Here is a 19,834-nt window from a genome sequence, read left to right as displayed (position 1 = left end):
AGTTTTTAAATGGCCCTTTGTTTCAATAAAATAAAAAAAAAATACTTAAAACAACTCAATTTCAAACAAACTTCGTCTGCCAGGATTTTGCATATAAACATTCAGCAGCACCAGGTCAGCAAACCCACCCACTCCATTAGTAAAAGCGCCCCGGAGCAGGGAGCGCTCCCTGTCAATCACTCTTTTCAAAAGACACCATTGGCTATCATACCTGTCACTCAAATGTACAATCATCAATTTGGAGATGTGATTTGCTGATAAGATAGTGGGTGTGTCTTCGTTCTTCAAGGATCTTCCCTAGAGTGGCGAGACGGACCGAGGGATACAGGATGGCAGAGCTAATAGGAGTATTTAACGGGACGTGCGAACGGACGGATTTCTTTTAACATTTCAAGTGTTGGTGAGAGCTTTAATACACTTTTTTAAAACCGCTACTCACATCGTTTATAATCGCCGTGACATTAATATGCATAACGACTCTACTTTAATTTATTTCAACTAAGTGGCCGAGCAGTGGACATAAGCTAGCTAAGCAAGTGGTCAGTTGAAGCGCACCCCGGTTTGTGTAGAAATCAGGAAACAATGAATACTACTTTCCCTCGTGGCTAATTTGAAGCTTTTAAACTACATAGATGTAATTGTAGCGAGCTGGTGTTTTTCTGACACTTTAACTGCAAACTGATGGTCACATTTTATATCAAAAATGGCACAAAAGTCGCGTGGACGGCGATAGATTAACAGATATGTGGGTCAGTTCGTTGATAACGGGAAGCGGCGGTGCGGAGCAGTGATTGATCGTTGTTGCCATCAATTTACGGCTCTTGTGTGTGCGGTCATGCTCACAGAAGCCTTGGGGTTAGGAAAAAGGGAGTGAACGGAGGCTGAAGCATCATAGCAGCAGCCTGCGTTAAAAGCACGACCCCCGAGTCACACTGTATCAGTATTTTGGAGCTCATGTATTGCGGGAAACAAACCCAAATACTAGGAGCCTTTTCTGTAGCTATGTATGTAAGGTCTATTTTGAGACAAAGTTATTTTTTTTAATCAATTTGATGTAAATAAGCGACAACAAATATGCTCATTAATCAATTATAGCTCATCAAATTAAGTTTTTGAGTCAACCTGATCTGTAAACTAAGCAAAATATAGAATAGAAGTCATGATGAAAAACAATATCCTATTATTTCTTGATAATAATTCAGCTACAGCTGTAGAATTACTAAAAGTGTTCTAATCATAAACAAAAATGTCCAGATACTCAATTTTACCAAATTTTGAAAATGTAAGCAGTAATATTGGATTATAATAGATTTAAAGTGAGATTTACTTTGAAATTTGTCAAAGAATAAAGTCTACACTTGCCAAGTTTTCTCTTAAAGACCCACTCCGATTATCTTTGTATTTATTGTAAAAACGTTCCCACTGGCCTTTTAATTATGCCATTTTTAGCCAAAATCTAATACAATTCCAAAAACGAGTAGTCTAAAAATTTCCCAGAAGTCTCTGAGAAAGACCAGTGTGCATCGATGCTCAATAGATTGGCCACAATGCATTGCATCTGAACAATTTTAGCCAAAAAAAGTATTTAAATATATATTTTTAATAAACTATCGACGTTTTTATCTTCTGAACACAGTGGATGCATAAATGATTGTGGCAAAAATCTCATATCAATTATAATTTCACTTTGTGAAATCAATGCCGCCATATTTGCTGTTTAAAAAAAAGTGATGAGCATGATCGTAATTGCTTTTAAAATCCAGGACATGAGACAGTCCTGCACTATATATTTTTTAGTAGTTAGGGATCAGGGTGGGGATTTGGACACAGCTTTTTTCTTTCTTTTAGGTCATAGTTTCTGCATAGTTGATTAGAAATTCACCTTTGAGTTGTGGGCAAGACTGTTTGTGCAGAGTAAGCCCGCCCCTACTTCCTATAATCCATCTGTTTACAGTCTCTTCCACTAGCTCACAGCCCCTTACAACCCCAACCTAGCATTATTGGTACAAAAAAAATGGCGATCAATATTGTTGTTATCCAGTAGTACAGTTTTAAGCCACATGCCAGTTTGGACTAGGAAAATGAAGACTTGCTTGGATCTTGTCGTCTACAAGTGGATACATTTGAATGAAGGAGATTGTGGCTTACCTTTGTACGTCACCTTCAAGCTCTTTCCAATTTTTGGATCTGCTTCTGATTTTACAAGAATTTGAATAAAAAAATACACAGAAATGCTATTTTAATATTAGATTTCTCTATATATGTCCTCTAATATGAGAACAACGCCACAGGAACATGTTAAAAACACAACTTTTATTGGAGACGGTCTTCAATGTTTTTAACAAAAAACCAAAATCACTATCCATTTTTATTTCTGTGTTAAAGTATTTACAAAGGCAGTCATTTTTTTTATGTCACAATAATAACACAATCAGATTATGATTTTGATCAAAGTTGAATTGAGTATTCAATAAAGTTTTACCTACATTCCACGTGTGTCATAATAGTGTGCGAGTAAGGAGAATTTCTTTTCTGCGTCATATCTAGGGCAGTACAACCTGATGTAATTTAGGCTACATTATTCATTACTATAGACCAGGCAACATATTTTCTGATACAAGAAGCTGTACTCTGAGTATAAATTGATAATGACTCCTTCTTTCTTAATGGAGTCCCTACAACTCGTGGAGTCCTCCTTCATCGTGGTTGTGTGTGTAAAGAAGCTGTGTTTTTTGGAGGGGAAGCGGGCAGACTCTGAATGTCACATCTCTGAAGATCAAAGGTCTTTTTCCCTGTGAAGGGTCAGTTTATGTGCTCCTAATGAGACACTGTGGATGCTACCTGCTGTGATGGTAGGTTGGTGCAATGTTTTAATTATGGAAACATCATAAAAGTGCGATCCGGAGGAAGAATCTGCTCAAATAAATGTATCAGTGAGGGGATGCGTTTAGGTCCAAGTTTGACACTTTCTCTCCTCTTTTGGTGAAGGGATGAAGGAGCATCACTTATGATGGTTTCAGTGCTCAACTAAAAAGGGGCCTAAAACAAGGTTGAGGAGGAAGAGGAGGAGGAGGAGGGGATGGATGCATGGGAGTGTTAGTGCTGTTGCCGTGTGAACGGAGCTCTATTGTCCCGGGAACCTTTCAGTGGCTTCCCTGAGGTCCCTGCTCATACCCTTCCCCCCACTCAAATCCCTCTCCTTCACACTCAAACACAGACGTATGCATTATCATTTTACACACAACCTTATGTGTTTTGTTGTTTTTTTCACGCTCACACACAGTTCTTATTCATTGGATCTCATCTATCGCATTCGGATCCCACTTGGACCCGTTTAAAACACCCTCTTTCGCCTCCACTTTCCCAAACGGAAAGGAGGCTGCCTCCTCCCGCTCGTCCCCCCATAGCTCATTATTTGCCCTCATCAGTGTGATTGTCATGCAGGCCAGACAGTACCAGCAAAAACATGCAATCTTCTCATTTGTAGCTGCTATGTTCTATTCAGCAGAAAGGAGCAGTTTCCAAAATGTTTAATGAAGAAAACAGCTTAAACCAAATCAGTTCTTATCAGCTGTGCTCCTCATCTTTTGTGACAATGTAATTACACCCTTTTGGGGGCAGATGCGGACTGTTTTGGTGGCAGTGGGGCAGGATGAACACAAGTGTCTTGTGTCATCTGTATCTGTAATTACTGCTGCTTCCTGTTGGGAACCATAATAGTTTAGTGATTCTTGTTACTTTGTGCGTTTTTATGTTAAAGATATAATCTTACCTCTTTTATGTATTTAATCTGATGAGATGAATTTACATAAAATTGGATTAGCGCTTAAAAGTGATTTGAATAGACTCCAGTATTTTCAGTTTTATTCTTTGTGTACCTGTCTGCTATAATTAGACCTTCGTTATGCCCCATCAACCTGTTTCTCCACTGATTTATTTTTTTTTTTACTACTATTTGAGATTTTTTTTTTTTTACAATCAAAACCATTTTATTTTTTCCAGTTTGGCTCTTGTGGGATTGCTTTATTGTTCTGTCCAAGTGTTGGAACAGGAAGGAGAGATGTGACACGGGGAGGACCAGGAAGCAGGAGGCAGACTCACACTTTAAAAACAGGAAGCAGCAAACCACACGGATAAGATGACTGCAATGAGAAGATTTTCCTGCTTTCTGATCATTTACTACACATGTTCTTAGTATGAGAGACAGTCACATTGAGAGGATGTGGGCCCAACAGTTTATTATCATTTTTCTTGTTTTTAACATTCACCACAATCTCTTGTTGTGACAGTTTTCCAGCTGGAGCTGTCACAAACTGGCGCGGGATTAGCTGGCATGCTGTTTCTTCCTATCTCTAATGCTTTAATCTCTCTGCTGGTTGCCAAAGTCTTCTGTCTTTAGCACACAGTTGGTCATCACTCTCAGTTCTCTGGTCAGCAGCTCCATTAAGTCTAGCCTGTTTTTGGTTTTGCAATTTCCTGTAAATATGGATGAAGAGGGGAAAAAGGCCAAACAGTACGAAACATCCTTTACACTCTCAAAGCAAAAAACAGTGACTCTACAAGTTTAACTGGGCGATGTCTGTCCCCATGTCTTTTACCACCTCTGTCATGTTAATGCATGCTTACAGGAGCTATTTAGCTGCCATCTTTTTTATGTCCTTTCTTTTTACGTTAGCAAGTGCTTTAAATTATATATAATTTATGTAATACAATTATACTTTCAGACAGATAGCATCACCAGGCCTCTCTCCCCCCAGTAGTCTGAACGTTTAGGTTGCTCTGACTTTAATATATTCCTTGTCTTTCTGGGTTTATTTATGTGGAGGTCACCTGTCTACTCTATCATTTGGACAGTCGAACGTCCGTCTTCTGTTTGTTTCACAATGCAGCAACAAAATGCCACCAACACCCCGTCACTAGCTCCACATTTGTCAGATGTCTTCAGGGAGTTCCTGTGCCGACTTGTCCTGACAAATGTACCACAGCATTCATTGTGAAAGTAATGAACAATTAAATCGATGCCTTGCTCTTGGACACTTCAGTTCATTAAGATCCCGTGAGCATAATTTGTGTGTCACGCAAGTTTTCTTTTGTTTGCACTTCCCTGCAGTTTGTGTCGGAGTGAGGCCTCGCCATGCCTCTGGTTAAGAGGAACATCGAGCCGCGTCACCTCTGTCGAGGGCAGCTGCCCGAGGGCATCGGCAGCGAGCTGGAGTGTGTGATGAACAACACGCTGTCTGCCATCATCCGCCAGCTCAGCAGCCTCAGTAAGATTCAAACCCATGTAAATACACATTTCAATAAACAAACTACTACTGACAGTCTTAAATTAGGGAAGGAAATAACACACATCTGTTTTAAGAATGTGACAAAAAAACAAACAAACTGGTGCATCTTAGTCTGTTATCCCTTTGAGATCTGTGGAAGGCTTTCTGCAGTGTGTGGATCTTTGTAGCGGGACAAGATCACATGCTTTCATCATTAATCCTAAACCTGTGATTGATTTAGTTGTTGTCATGGTTACGGGGTTGGTGGGGTCACGGGGATGGAATCAGGCTTACAAAAGCCCGACACTGGAACATAGAGCGTTGAAATGTAATCTTTTTAGACAGCCTCTGCAAAAAAAAAATTAAAAAAAATGAAGTTATCTGTTGGGCCGTGGACATGTGACTGTGCAGTTATGCGCTGTGTTTGTTCAGGCTGCTCTGTTGTGCATCTGTGTCAAAGCCGTTTGTCTGCAGATTTATCGATTGCAGCACTTACTGCAGATGCATCAAAGAGTTATTACAGGTTCAAGGGTGCTGATCTTCCCACTCGTGCCATTCACACCCTTGAAGAGATCATAGATCCTGTTATCCGCCATTTGTCTTAATCTGAACCCCTATTTTTTCCTATTAAATCAATATGTTGAACCTTTATGAACTTCTGTGTCATGCATCAAAACCAGACCCTTTTTCATTTGGCCTATTTGCCTCTGTTGGTCTTTTATTCTGTCAAGTTCCTACAGTGGGAGAGGGCATTTTGACAACAGCTGTGTGTGTTAAATATAAATGCTGGAGCAGACTTGACAGAGAATATCTGTGCGTGCTTATGTGCATGTGTTTGGACCATAAGAGGCCTCATGGGACGCCAGAGTCTATGGTCTCAGAGTGCCGGATCTGGGATTCTTCCTTCCTCCAAGTGTTCTTCCTGCTGCCCATTCTGTCAACAGGAGGCGGGGGGGTCCCTCTGTTTCCACTCTATACAGAACACAACAGTTGCAGTGATTTTAACGTGATATATGGTCCATTTTACACAATTTTCAGTGTTGTTGTGCAAAACCATTTCTTAAAACTCAAAGACTATTTCCTCTTAGCCCAGAGCCAAGATATGACTTCCTTTGACGGCAAATGTTTTGCAGACCAGTGCTTTAAGACTGTGAAGGATTTATTGGAACGAAAATATTAAATGTTACTTCTAAATAGCTGTATCAGGAAATCAAACATTGTGGCCTTACTTTAAACTGTATTTGTGAACAAATCCAATGAAATTTGTGTTTTGGTTTTTCTCGTGGCATTTTTCTGATGATGAAGGGAATATATGAAGAAAATGAAGCTCAAAATTACCTTTCTTTTACAAAAGCTCAAAAGATGATCAGAGTGGGTCTTTAAAGTCATATTTGATCTATTTTGAAAGTGTCCCCAGTATTCTTTTCGTCGTGATTCTGCTGTTTTTCAGCAGAATCGTTTTCTAGGACAAAGTTTGTGCAGAGCGGCATCAGAAACTCTCAAAGTTGTGGAGCGGAAGTAAGCCTCCGCTAATGTCCCATCATCCCTTTGTTTACACTCCCTCCCGCAAGCTTCCTGTCCCCCCAAGCTAACATTACAGGTGGAACAAAAATGGCGAGCAATATCTGAGCTATCCAGCTGTACAGTTTTGAGCCAGATGGCAGACCAGACGAGGAAGACAAAGACATACGTGAATCTATTAGTTTGTAAGTGGTTGCATCAGAATGGAGCGGAGCAGGGAGGCTTTGGCCCGCCCATTTTAGTTTCCACGTCACAACTAAGAGTTTTTTAAACTGCATTTTTTTTATCTACTTCTGATCCATCACCATTTGAATAAAGAAATACTCAGAAATGGAGTTTCAATCTTAATTTTTTCTTTATATGTGTCATTCATCATCGGAAAAATGCCACAAAAACATGTTAAAAACACCCGAAACACAGTGAGTTTCAGTGGAGTGGATCTTTAAGTAAAGCTAAACCAACGATTGTTAAAAAAAACATGCATTGATCCTGAAGATTGTCGTTTATTTTTGTAAGTAAGATTAAGAAATATGTTTAGATTTACCCAAAAATCGTTCACTTTTTTTTTAGATTCAGAACTTGAAACACTCCTATAGTAAAACCTAAATAGTAAAAGATATTTTTTTACTCTAATCAGTTAGGCACACACATCTATCTGATAAATTATATATCTAAAAAGTTACCGTATGAAGTTATATGCTACTATTTCCATCACAGATCTTTAGAGTTTGGTTTCACATTGGGTCATACTTCCACTGTATTGATTGAGCTCATTTTCCTGTGGCGATTACCGTACTTGACCCCAGATGGAGATTAAAAGTCCTCTGGATTCCTCTGAGTTTTTTTCACCTCTTTCTTTTTTCTCCACGTCAGGTAAACACGCAGAGGACATATTTGGCGAGCTCTTTAATGAAGCCAACACCTTCTATCTGCGGGCGAACTCCCTCCAGGACCGCATCGACCGGCTGGCTGTCAAAGTCACACAGCTGGACTCGACTGTGGAGGAAGGTAGATCAGATTGTTGAAGGCACATCATGCCTTGATTAGTTATTGACAAATCATCAACTCTTTTACTCTACTCAGATTTTCTGCCCATTTAGCATAATAATGTATCAACTGTTTTTCTTTGTTCTTGTAGTTTCTTTGCAAGACATCAACATGAGGAAGGCCTTTAAGAGCTCCACCACGCAAGACCAGCAGGTGGTGTCCAAGAGCAGTGTCCCCATTCCTGTCAAGGAGATGTACAACCTGAGCGACAAGCCTCCTCCTCTCACAATCCTCACACCTTATAGGTTGGTGTTGACTTTTTCCGATTATTTTGAACTTCTGCAACTTGTGATGAATGTACGGTGTGGCAGCTTTATTATTGTTTATGCTGATTTCTTGTAAAATGTTAGAGCATAAAACCTTAGACACATGACAGATAAAGAAACAAAATACATGTTTCAAAATATTTAGTTTTTTGTGTGCAAACTAACAGCAAAGTCTTTGTTACTGAACTGAAGAATTTGATTGGTTTGATAGTTTTTTACAAACCTACATCAACTTAAAAATGTGCTTTTTTTCTTGGGACTGTTTGCATTTAGAAACTACTGGTAAAAGACAAAATTGCTTCAGAAATATGTATTTCAATCCCCAGTTTAGTGGTTCCTCATTTGTCACTGGAGGTTTAATATAAAAATAATCAACAAAGTAGTCAACTTAATTTTTTTTACAATTCTTAAAGATGTTTTGAGGCTGTAAAACCCCTCATAAGACACTTTAATGTTAACGTGTTCACAGCTTTTCTCTCTCGTTTAAACTCTCAATGTTCAAACCTTTGTAAAAAAAAATGTGTCCAGAATTATAGAGTGTCAATAAAGATCTGCTTACAATCGAAAATTTATGTAAATTGGAAAGCTGGACGCTTTATGTACAGGAGACATGGTACGGAGGAGATGAACTGACAATGGTCTACAGCCAAGCTATAAAAAAAGCGTGCAAAATTCCCCTGAAAAAACATCGTATGACGAAAGGTGAACCCCATGATATCCAGGGACCACTGTATTTCAGATTTAATACAACAAGGCTCAGTTTTATTTAAATTTCCTCTTAACAGAAGAACCTGTCATTATATAGATAAACATTATTTGTTTCTGCAGGGATGACCAAAAGGAAGCTCTTAAGTTCTACACAGACCCCTCCTACTTCTTTGACCTGTGGAAAGAGAAGATGCTCCAAGACACTGAAGACAAGAGGAAAGAGAAGAGGAAGCAGAAGGTGAAGTACCTGTTGTTATTTATTACATTCAACTTCCCACTTAAACTTCTGATGCACAGTCAGCTTTGCATTGCTAAGCGTCTTAATTATTTTTTGCTACTCTAAATGTCTCATTTGTCTTTGTTGCAGGAGCAGAGGCGCTGTGTGGACGGAACGTTGCAAAGGGAGGTCAAAAAGGTTCGCAAAGCGCGGAATCGTCGGCAGGAGTGGAACATGATGGCTCTGGATAAGGAGCTGAGGCCGGACCACCGGCACACCATTCACAGAGACAGAGGGGCGTCCTCTGAGGGCTCAATGTCACCTGAGAACAGGTACCTGAACACACACATTAAGTTGATTCGCTGTCCTCACAATCACAATCTAAAGTGTTGCTGTTTTCAGGGGTCACGGCGCCGATTTTCATCACTATCCCAACAGCATGAACCATGCAGGCCACGCCCACACTTACTCCGGCCCTCCCCCAAGTGTCCTTGCCGCCCAGATGGCTGGACACGCCGCTCGTGGCGTCGGGGAACATGACAGCCGAGGCAGAACAATGATGGCCTATCAGGGTGGAACTCTGGGTCGTTCTCACATCCACCAAGTCCCACTGCCGCCGCCACCTGCTGAGGCGATGAACGGCGGATCAATGTCTCTCCCCATGGAATACAGGTAGTTGTTGGCTTCATTTGCTTATTGTTTTTTTCTTCCTAGTTTTCTGGGTTTATTTCAGTAGAAAAAAATATTCAGTCTACTTAACTGTTGGTTATATACATCACATATTAAATTGAGCAGTTATGGTCCAATTTAGACAACAATGTAGCTTTCTATGACCTTTTTGTTGCAGATAACTTCTGCTTCCTATTTATTTTCCATTTTGTATGGCAGAACTTGACATCTCAGAAGATATTTATTTGTTTTTACCAGGTTTGAATTTAAAATTCTAAGCAATAATGTAATTATCAGTACTTTAAAGTACAAGCAGCATAAAGACACTAATATTATATTATATTATATTATCAAAAGTACAAATGTTTTTTGTGTTAATGTCAATGTATAAAAGCTAATCCTTATCTTTTTCCTTACACTTCTTTGTAAGAACATCTCTATTCGTGTATTTTTCCAGCTTTCTGGCCGTTGTTAAGACTCTAATAGAATTTTATTTAGATTTGGTTCTTCAGACATGTCCTTTACTTTTTATGGTGGATATTCTTCGTATAATGCATGGAAGTTTGTTTAGTTCAGCTTTAAATGGGATTAATAAAGTTTTTATTTATTACATTCAGAAACTTTTTTAGTTTTGGTTACAGGAACAGTACATTTTTGTGATCTTTCTGCCTTTTTTAGTCACTTAGGTAACGGATGTCATGTAGTTTGAATATTTCCCTAAACCTTTTACACAGTAAGACTGTAAGTAAGACTACTGTATCATCAAGAATACCTTTGAAACTTTGGTTTGTAATTATTATGCGGCTTACAGACAATTGTCCACAGAAACTGCTACATTTTTTAGGATGTTTTATGATTCATCAGTTTATTTCATTGAAATATCATTCATTTGCCAAATGATTGATTATAAAGTTACCACCATAAAGAGGGAAAACATATAAATACACTAATATAATTAATTATGAAATAATATTAATGAATGTGACTCTGTTAAAACTCATCCTCCTAAGTCACATTTTTTATTATAATATATCTTATTGCTATATTAAAAAAGCATAAACGGTAGGTTTAGATTGGTCTAACATAAACAAATAAACATTGTCATTTCCACAAAGTAAAATTGTTGTATTTCAAAAAAAATACATACATTTTTATTGTCTACTGCATAACATTTTAATTGTTTTTATTTATATGCCCAAATCCCATTTTTCCATTCAAACTGCAGCTTTCACCGCCATGACACAAGTTACTAAAATTACAATCGAAGCAATAATGAAATGATTGTTAGAGTAGTTCTTAATGTTAATGAAATTGACATAAAATCTGTTTTATTCCGTTTTTTTCCCCCATTGCTCCGTATAGTAGTTAGAGTTGTTTTGGATAAAGATGAAGAGGTTGTTGTTCAGCTATAGATCACAAATTCACATCCAGTAAGACACATATATATAGTTATATTTGTATGTACATATTTAACTTTTAAACCCTCCATCACGTCACTTAATGTATTTTATATTTAATTTCTTTCTTTTGTAAATCAGATTAAAGCAATGCACTTTTTAACCATTAAACCATAAGAAACATGTTATTAATACAGGACAACTTTTTAACACTATTTACCAAATTTGAGCCCCATTGGCTACTTATTTGCTACTTTAATAATTTGTTAGGTTGTGTTTTGTCAGTTTCAGGATAGTTTACTCCAAAATTAGACCTTTCTTTACAATTTGAGTAATACTGCCACCTGCTGATTTTTCTAGCGTTCATAATGTCATGGGCGTTTAAACTTGCAGCAAATTAAAAAATGCTTTTTTAAATGGTTGATTTTTAGGTGAACACCTCTTCACAGAGGTTTATTTTAGTGACTAAAGCACGAAGCCGTGTTTGTTTAACTCCAGTTTTCCTTTTTCCTTCAGTATGGATGGTTACGCCAACACCGGTGCTCCTCCTCCCTCCGCTCCCCTCATCCCTTCTGCCCAGACAGCCTTTGCCTTACCGCCTGGAGGCCCCATGCCCCCTGGGACGATGGTTGCTGTTGGCGGCTATGCTCCGCCTCCACCACCTGTATCTGGAGCCCAGGCAGCTCCACCCCCTCCTGGTCCTCCACCACCTCCCATTCCAGCTGGTGCCTCCCACTCCGCCACCCACAAGATGTCCTCTGTGACAGTCTCTGAGAACACTGCTGTCAACGATGCCCGCAGTGATCTGCTGGCCGCTATCCGCATGGGTAAGAGTCTCAGTGCCAGCAAGAACAAGATTCATCCAACTTTCTTCAAACAGATTTGATTGTTTTAAGATCATGTGAATATAAGGTTTAACACATGATTAGGCAAATAAAAACAGGATCGACCACATGTCCGACTCTAGAGGCCTCATTGTATAGGTTAAATGTTTATGTCACGAGAACATGAATAAGAATTTTCTAAGGGGTTTCCAGGAGACATCCTTTAAATGAGCAGGTCAGTCCAGATTTTTTTATTTAACCCTTGTGCTATCCTAGTCACTTTAACGTTGGGAGTTGGGTCATCTAGACCCACTAAACAGTGCCCTGAACCTTTTTTCTTCAATGATTTGTGATCTTCACTGGTGTCCATGGAATACATGAAATCCTCTCCACCTTTATCCACCTTTGTCATGGTAGGAATAAGACGTCAATGGTCATCTTGACCCCATAGGATAGCACAAAGGTTACACACATTTTAAAAAACCACCCCAATGAAAATAGTCTTTCTTTTGATATTTTCTGATGGTGGGGGACATATATTTAGAAAATGAAGCTTAAAATTGTATTTCCGAGTTTTTTGTTTTCAAATCGTTGTGAATCAGGGGAAAAAATGCCATAAGAAAAAACCTATGTAATGTAGAAAATATGCTGGGCCGACCACAAGCTCCCTGCTCCGCTCCATTTTGATGCATCCTCTTGCACACGTCTTAGTTTTCCTCGTCCGAGCTGGCATCTGGGTCAAAACTGTACGGCTGGACAGCTCCCATATTTCTCGCCATTTTTGTTAATGTTAGGGTGGGGTCTGGGGAGCTGGGAGCTAGTGGGAGAAAGTGACCCGCCCACAACTCTGAGGTGAATTTCTAATCAACTACTGCCGCTCTGCAGAAACAAGTTTGTTTTTATAACACACATTTGGCTTAAAGCAGCATAATCATAATTAAAAGACTACTGGGAAAGCTTTGAAATTAGATAATAAAAAAGATAATTGGAATGGAACTGTAAACATTTTGAAACATTAATAAGAGACTAAAGCAAAAGTATGTTGATAAACTGCAACAAATGTTAAAATTCAATTTTTCCACCAACCACAGAGGTGGAAAGACAGTGGTTAGGGTTTCACATTGTAGTCACATAGTCCAATCATTTCTCGATTACATAAGATAATAGAATGCTTTCTCAGTTGTGCAAAAAAAATGCAACTGATTTTTGTGTCACACGTCTATGTTTTGTTAGTAATAAACCCTAGGAAGTTTCAGTTGGTGTCTGTTTTTTCTCAGGTATCCAGCTGAAGAAGGTGCAGGAGCAGCAGGAGCAGCAGGCCAAGAGGGAGCCGGTCGGAAACGACGTGGCCACCATCCTGTCACGACGCATCGCTGTGGAATACTCCGACTCCGAGGATGACTCCGAGTTAGAGGAGAACGATTGGTCGGATTAACACGCGCGCACTAATTAAGTAGAGTAACCATGGACACACTCAGTAGGATTTGCTGTCAATCAACCTGACACTCACCTGGAGGGAATCTCACCGCCACATTCAGACTTGCTGATGACACACACATGAACACACAATGAAGATTAAAATACACTGAATTGTCCAAAACTTGAGGTTGTGTTCAGGACACATAAAGTATGTACAGATTAGTAATATTCAGTAATACTGACCACTATGTGAAGTATTTTACACAAAAGTCCAAGATTATACTCAGAAGCCTTGTGAATACACCTCAGTGGATGTTTTCCTCCTCTAATAACACTAGCAACACCGCGTAAAAGTCCTCATTGTATTGTCAGAGCTCAAGAGTGTTAGAAATATTAGAAACTTTCCTCTCGAGCCAGCTAATGTACTTTTTTTGAACATGTTTTATATTGAAATGTCTGACTATTCCATAGATCTTAAGACAAATTTTTATTTTGTAGGTGTAACTGGAAGGAACGGGCATGTTTGGGTGTAGGCAGGTGGAGGTAGAGGGAAATAAAACAATGTCTTACCCTTTAGAAGTTTAACTGAACCACCTGCATTCGGGAGGGGTCAGAAAGGAGGTGGAGGTGTTATGTATACGATTTGTTTGAGATGTGTAACCGCTTCCACGGAGAAATAAAACCATGAATGAAGGATCGTCGCCCGGCTGAGTGTGTCTTTTTTGTTCCACTCTCATCACAGACGACACATACCTGACTCCAGTTTCCATAGTAACGGTAACAGCTACGAAGGGAGTAACCAAGGAAACAGAAGAGAGCCGAACAGAGGGCAGTAAGCCACGGCGTATAATGGAAAGAAAGAAAAAGTCAAGCCAGGAGTTTTATGCACAGCACATCTTTGTTTTTAATACAAAATTAACAAGATCTCTCAGTTGAGTGAGCTAACCAAAGCAATAAAAAATACAACTAACACTTTGGAAAAATAGACAACACGTTCACAGAAATGTATTTACAATATATCCATTAAATTAGTGCAGGTTGATTATCATTTATATGTTTCATTTTGCAGATACTTTCAATTTTTTGTGCCATTGTCATCCAAAGAATAAAGTGCATTTCACATTGAAGTCTATGCGTATGTCTACAATAGATGCTGTAACTGTGGTGCCACCCCATCTCCAATCCCAAACATACACACACACATTCACAGGCCCTGTAGTGCTTTATTAGCTCTAAATTGGTAATCAGGAAGTCACTTTCACCATTCTCTGCTAGTTTGTCCTGAAAAAAAAAGTCCACAGCTTTTTACGCATTTACCGAGAAACTGATTAGGAGATTAACGAGTGTGTTTGCTGATCAATAATACATCCAACATCACTGTTCCCTGGCCCTTCTGAGAAACAAAGCCCTTTTTGTCAAACAAAAAAACCTGCTCTGCAGCAAAAAACCTCAATCACTGTACAAAATGTGAACCACATTCACCATATCAGGGAATGCTGGGACGGAAAACAAGCGTTTGACTTTACAAACCGCTGCATACAAGGGAAATGTACCAGAACACTGTCTGCTTTTCCAAAGAACCCGTCAGACTGACCGGCTTCAGTAGCACCATGCGGGTTCGTGTTAGGTCCTCGTCGGCATGCCGCATTTACAAAGAGAAAGTCGAGCTCCAAGGATTTCAGCTAGACAAACACTACATTCAGAAAAAGGCTTCACAGCGCAGTAATAGAACAGGTCTGACCAGACTAAAGTAGAAAAAAATAGAAAATTTCAATAACAAAATAGAGTTTTCTCCAAATATAAAGTAAAAACAGTTGGTGGTGGGTTTAGATGCGTCCGTCTGACCTTTTGGTGCTCAACAAAGAACTACAGGGTTCAGTCTGAGACAATGCACATTTTCACAAACACAGACTACATTTCCATGCTTAGAAATGCTTTCTTTTTTCTTTCCCTTCAGACCTGAAATGAAATGAATAAGATAAAGATTTGTCTACGTGGTCTGAGGCCAGAGAGGCGTTCGATGGGGGAAAGAAAGAAGAAGCATTGTATTTGGAAGTAGCTGTTTTTAGCTCATAGAATTATCAAAAAGTCACTTAATCTCAATCTCATTGATTTAAAAAAGGAATATAACATTAGGCAAACGGAAAAAGAAACAGCAGGACTTGGATCAAAGATCACTGAGAGACTCTTTCACTTTGGCTTGTAGTGCTGGACCGCCCATCTCCCATCTCCTTCCAGAAAGCAAACAATCGAATGAGACAACCTCTTTTGAAATTTACAGGAAGACTGACAGAGTTATCCTCTACAAGATCAACAGAGCTGGAAAATGCAACAAAAAGGAGACAAAGTGTTATGCACACAAAACACATGCACAAACCCAGAGGCCATGCAGCTCATACCGGATGCACAAAATCACAGTTCACACACTGTTATTGGAGGTCGCAACACTCAGGATGATTCAAACACTCGCTAAAGGCAGAAGTAGCGGGCGAAAACAGTTTACAAATTGATGCAAGAAAATATCAAAGCCCAATTCTTTTGGATTCTATTAGAGACGAGGGGAGAGATGCTCCCGCCGTTTACTGAAGCATTACCCACCGAGCCTGTCCTACGCAAAACACCTGAGCAGCCTTTAAGGCAGCTCAATCGGTAGATAGAAATCAAAGTGAGACATGGGATGTTATTGCTGTCTGAGTATTGCTTCACATCGAAAAAATAACTACCATTCATGGGCGAGTTATTGCTGACATGTTCTGAGAGCAGGTTGGGATGCAAAATACAATAAGTTAAAGCAGCTGTGAAGACAAGGGACTTCAAAAAAAGTATGACTTCAAATTTCACAGTACGGAAATATGCAACTGGTAACATGGAGGTTATAACTGCAGGTCTTATAATGCAGCACATGTAAGGTACACTGTGGTCATTTGGGCTAAAACTACATTTTTTAAGGTCACGACAACATCAGGAAAGCACGGCACAAAGCCTGCAGGGGTGCATGTGACCTACCACACCGAACGGAGGGAGCAACCCAAGGGTTTTGTGCTGCTCATATGCAAATGAGTCTAAAATGAGTCTGATGTCACGCTCTTTGGGAGCTTTGATTAATGCAGACGAAAATCCCAAATTTTAACTGATTTTTTTTAAAGACGTGTGTCAAAAAAGAGACAGTAAATGCCACTTCCTCGCTTAAACTGAAGGGGTGTACTTGTGGATTACATCATCAAACAGGCCTATATTTGGTTTGATGCCTCTGTACTAATAAAAAATGCAGGAGGATTTTAACGGGGCGGGTCTGCCTGGCCTTGAGCCTCCTAAACTGTAACGCATTGACACGCAATCTGAATTGGAAAACAAGACAAATAGGAAACGGAAGAGGCGAGAAAAAGGGAGCGCCTTGATTTCTTCCCCGGCGTCTGTTGAACACAGATCAGAGCGCATCGGGTCTATTTTTAGCTCCCCGCGGCTGTTTAGCTTTCTGTGCACGTTGAGGGTGCAGCAGCAGAACGCCGGGATGCTGCTCCAGACCGGCTTCAACTGTGGAAACACCTGCCCTGCGTGCTCCTGCACAACATGGGTGGGATTTTTTTGCACACAAGCAAAAACTAACACGGTCTCCATGTAGAGGGGAAGAAGCGACCAAAGATACACTACTGGTAAGTATCTTCAGGGTTATGCACCCTCTGCAAAAAGGAGAATGGGCGTGGCACGACTGGAACAGAAGGGGGCAGGATGCAGCTGACTTAATGGCCCTTAATTGGGAAGACAGTGAGATTTCTTGCCCTGTGGTCAGTGTAACAAGTAAAAACCCCATCCATCCTTGTGGGCTGTGAATAACTACCCCAACAGCCCATTCCAACTTCTGTTCTCTGACACCAAACACATCCCGGTAGGAGCAGATTGGACCCAGATGGCTCTTTTCTGTTTTTCTCAGGACCTTCTTCCCATGTCAGACGTCACTTGGTGTCCGTGCACGATGGGCCACACTTGCAGGCACGCAGCCACAGCACACCAGCCACAGCGCTTTCTGGATCTCCTGATTCCTGAATGCGTAGATGACCGGATTGATGACAGAATTGTAGGTAGCAGGCACCAGCGTGGCGTAGGTGTAGAGAGGAGGGTAGGTGTAGTCAGCGATGAGGGAGTAGACGGTGAAGGGCATCCAGCATGCAGCAAACGTACCGAGGATGATGGCCAGTGTGGACACTCCCTTCCGTGTTGTGACGTAGTGGGGTGTGGCGGCCAGGAAGTGGTGCTGGAGAGCGATCTGGTGCGCATGGCGCATTACAATCTTGCAGATCTGGACATAAAGTTGCAGCATTAGGCCAAAAAGCAGCAGGAAGGAGACAGACAGCACGGCGACGTTATTCTTAGTCAGGGGCCGCACGACGCTGCAAGAGGCTTCCTCCGCCAGACAGTTAACCCCCGTGACCGGCAGCAGGCCAAGACACAGGGAGAGGCCCCACAGCAGCACGAGCATGGTGTAGGTGAAAGCTGCAGTCCGCTCCGAGTTGTAGGTGAGGGCATAGTACAGTGACAGATAGCGGTCGATGGTAATAGCCAGCAAGCTGAAGACAGAAGCAGAGAAAGAGGCCACCACCAAGCCCACAGTCAGCAACTGGGCTGAGTCGGAGCGAAGTAGGTAGGCACAGGTGAAGTGGAGCACCAAACCCAGACCGGCCAGTAGGTCAGCCAGAGCCAGGCTGCCAATCAGCAGGAACATGGGGGCCCTGAGCGCAGAGTTCTGCCAGATCACAAGCACCACCAACGCGTTCTCGCAGGCTATCAGGGTCCCTGATGAGCAGAGCACAATGTCCCAGGGGTTGACCAGCAGCGGCAGCTGGCCGGGCGGTAGGGACTCCTCTGGTGGAAACGTCCCCAAGCTGGTGCTGTTATCTAGCGTTCCCCCGCCTCCACTGGCCCACGCTGTGGCCTCCGGGTTCAGCCAGCTTGGGGTGACCGCTGGCTCCTCACTCATTGTGCCCCCCGTCTAAAATCAACACAGGCAAGTCACAACCATTATCATTTAATTAGTCGTGCTGCGATTAAACCAATCAATTATTAGTCCTACAATCCAATCAGATCAATCTGTCAGAGGCAAGTTGTTAATCGAATCGACCTATACCGTTGTAAAATCGTTAAAAAAATTAAATAAATCAATTATATCGATTTGGTAATTTTGCAAAGACATGTGACCACGCAGTGTGCTAGAATGTTCTAATAATGTTCCTTTTGTGTAGAAGAACAACAGTGGGCTCAACTTTATGAAACTAAAATTTGAATGGATTACCCATTAATTCTTCTTTACTTGTTTGTACACATATTTATTTACACTTGATTATCTTGCAAGAAATACAAGGAATCTGGAAAACTACACACTGAAGAATAAGAATAACCCAAATTCAGCTCATTTTGATGTCCTGGATCGATTTTAGGTCAGTGAATCAGATCAAAATGACCTAATATCAACTATGAATTGTATCAGCAATCCTAAATTATGATATGAATCAAATTAATGAATCGTTACGCAATTACAAAAAGTGATTAATTTTTGCTCTTTATATTACTGTTTTTTCTGTCCAAATCACCTTAGTTTGTGAATTAGGAATTTCGATGCCTTTAATAGACCCTGTTGTCCCACCACACAACCAACTGGGGGGTTTCTGCATAAAGTACTTTATGTCCTGGGTTATGAGAGCACAGGAGGCATGAGCATGCTCAGCTCAGGGCTCTGCAACTTTAGCAAAAATTCAAGACAAAGGAATTTACTTTGCACAAAAAAACACAAAAATAACTTAAATATATTATAATTTGTTGTGCATTGAACTCAGAGAGACTTGAAGCAAATAGGCCTGTAGGAATGCACGCAAAGGGTTTGAAATTAATGTCAATTAAATTAGAAAAAGATAGAACTGCTTTGCTGCAACTTTCAGGACGGCAGCCTGGTTGCCCATGGTGACGGGAATAATTGCCTCTCCTTACAGAAGACACCGCACCCGTCATGGAAACATCTCTCCCAGCATGCATATCACCCCGCCGGCCATAGACGCTCGCACACACCCGCCCTACAGCCAACATTAAAGAAACAAAGCAGCGGCAGAAACGAGCCGCACGCTTCCACCCGTGCAGAGGATGCCCGCGAGCGCCTTACCTTGACTCGGTGAGACTAGATGGAGGCGCAGCTGCCTCGCGCTCCCATCATCATGTTGGGGTCGATGCGGCACAGCTCGGTTATTAGGCGGGCGACCGGTAACGGCGTGGCACCCGTGGACTGCGGTGGTGCTGCGAGGAGGAGCGGCGAGAAGAGCAGCGAGGAGGAACGGGAGGTGCGCGGGAAAGGAGGGGGTGAGGATGGTGAGGATGATGAAGGAGGAGTCCCAGAAGAGCCAGACTGCCGGAGATTGGCTGAAACCCCTTCATGTTTGGTCCTCTTCCAAGGACAGATTCGGTTTAATTTCCAGGTGTTTAAAAACAGAATTGATTTATCTTTAAAGTTGTTTTC

The 19,834-nt window shown here is 41.0% G+C and overlaps 2 protein-coding genes across 3 annotated transcripts; one reads left to right on the top strand and one right to left on the bottom strand.

Moving 5' to 3' along the window:
- The first annotated feature begins 138 nt into the window (after nucleotides 1-138).
- On the top strand, nucleotides 139-14,036 carry wasf3b (WASP family member 3b). Its single transcript, XM_004081057.5, has 9 exons — nucleotides 139-400; nucleotides 5,111-5,267; nucleotides 7,662-7,796; nucleotides 7,927-8,080; nucleotides 8,930-9,047; nucleotides 9,177-9,358; nucleotides 9,429-9,698; nucleotides 11,609-11,919; nucleotides 13,194-14,036. Exons 2-9 carry the CDS (start codon nucleotides 5,135-5,137, stop codon nucleotides 13,349-13,351), a joined length of 1,461 nt encoding a protein of 486 aa, XP_004081105.1. The 5' UTR covers nucleotides 139-400; nucleotides 5,111-5,134; the 3' UTR covers nucleotides 13,352-14,036.
- A 178-nt stretch (nucleotides 14,037-14,214) lies between these two features.
- On the bottom strand, nucleotides 14,215-19,676 carry gpr12 (G protein-coupled receptor 12). Of its 2 annotated transcripts, XM_020712645.2 has the most exons (3): nucleotides 19,484-19,676; nucleotides 17,515-18,322; nucleotides 17,073-17,375 (listed from the first exon to the last, which is right to left on the bottom strand). In XM_020712645.2, the coding sequence occupies exons 2-3, from the start codon at nucleotides 18,308-18,310 to the stop codon at nucleotides 17,263-17,265; spliced, it is 909 nt and encodes a 302-aa protein (XP_020568304.1). In that variant the 5' UTR covers nucleotides 18,311-18,322; nucleotides 19,484-19,676; the 3' UTR covers nucleotides 17,073-17,262. The 2 variants fall into 2 exon arrangements, with proteins under 2 accessions (XP_011487229.1, XP_020568304.1); XM_011488927.3 differs by having other exon boundaries at nucleotides 14,215-18,322.
- Between the last annotated feature and the right edge of the window lie 158 nt (nucleotides 19,677-19,834).

This window comes from Oryzias latipes, chromosome 20, assembly GCF_053564925.1.
Source record: "Oryzias latipes strain Hd-rR chromosome 20, Olatipes_Hd-rR_3.1".
Taxonomy (NCBI): Eukaryota; Metazoa; Chordata; class Actinopteri; order Beloniformes; family Adrianichthyidae; genus Oryzias; species Oryzias latipes.
The sequence above is the reverse complement of the archived record's forward strand: the minus strand, read 5'-3'. Positions and strand labels throughout refer to the sequence as shown.

Bases quoted from the DNA above. Each gene is read 5' to 3' on its own strand.
- wasf3b (XM_004081057.5), top strand. From the start codon at position 5,135: ATGCCTCTGGTTAAGAGGAACATCGAGCCGCGTCACCTCTGTCGAGGG. The intron at 7,797-7,926 runs GTAGATCAGATT...TTGTTCTTGTAG, and splicing joins GGACTCGACTGTGGAGGAAG to TTTCTTTGCAAGACATCAAC. The intron at 8,081-8,929 runs GTTGGTGTTGAC...TTGTTTCTGCAG, and splicing joins ACAATCCTCACACCTTATAG to GGATGACCAAAAGGAAGCTC.
- gpr12 (XM_011488927.3), bottom strand. From the start codon at position 18,310: ATGAGTGAGGAGCCAGCGGTCACCCCAAGCTGGCTGAACCCGGAGGCC.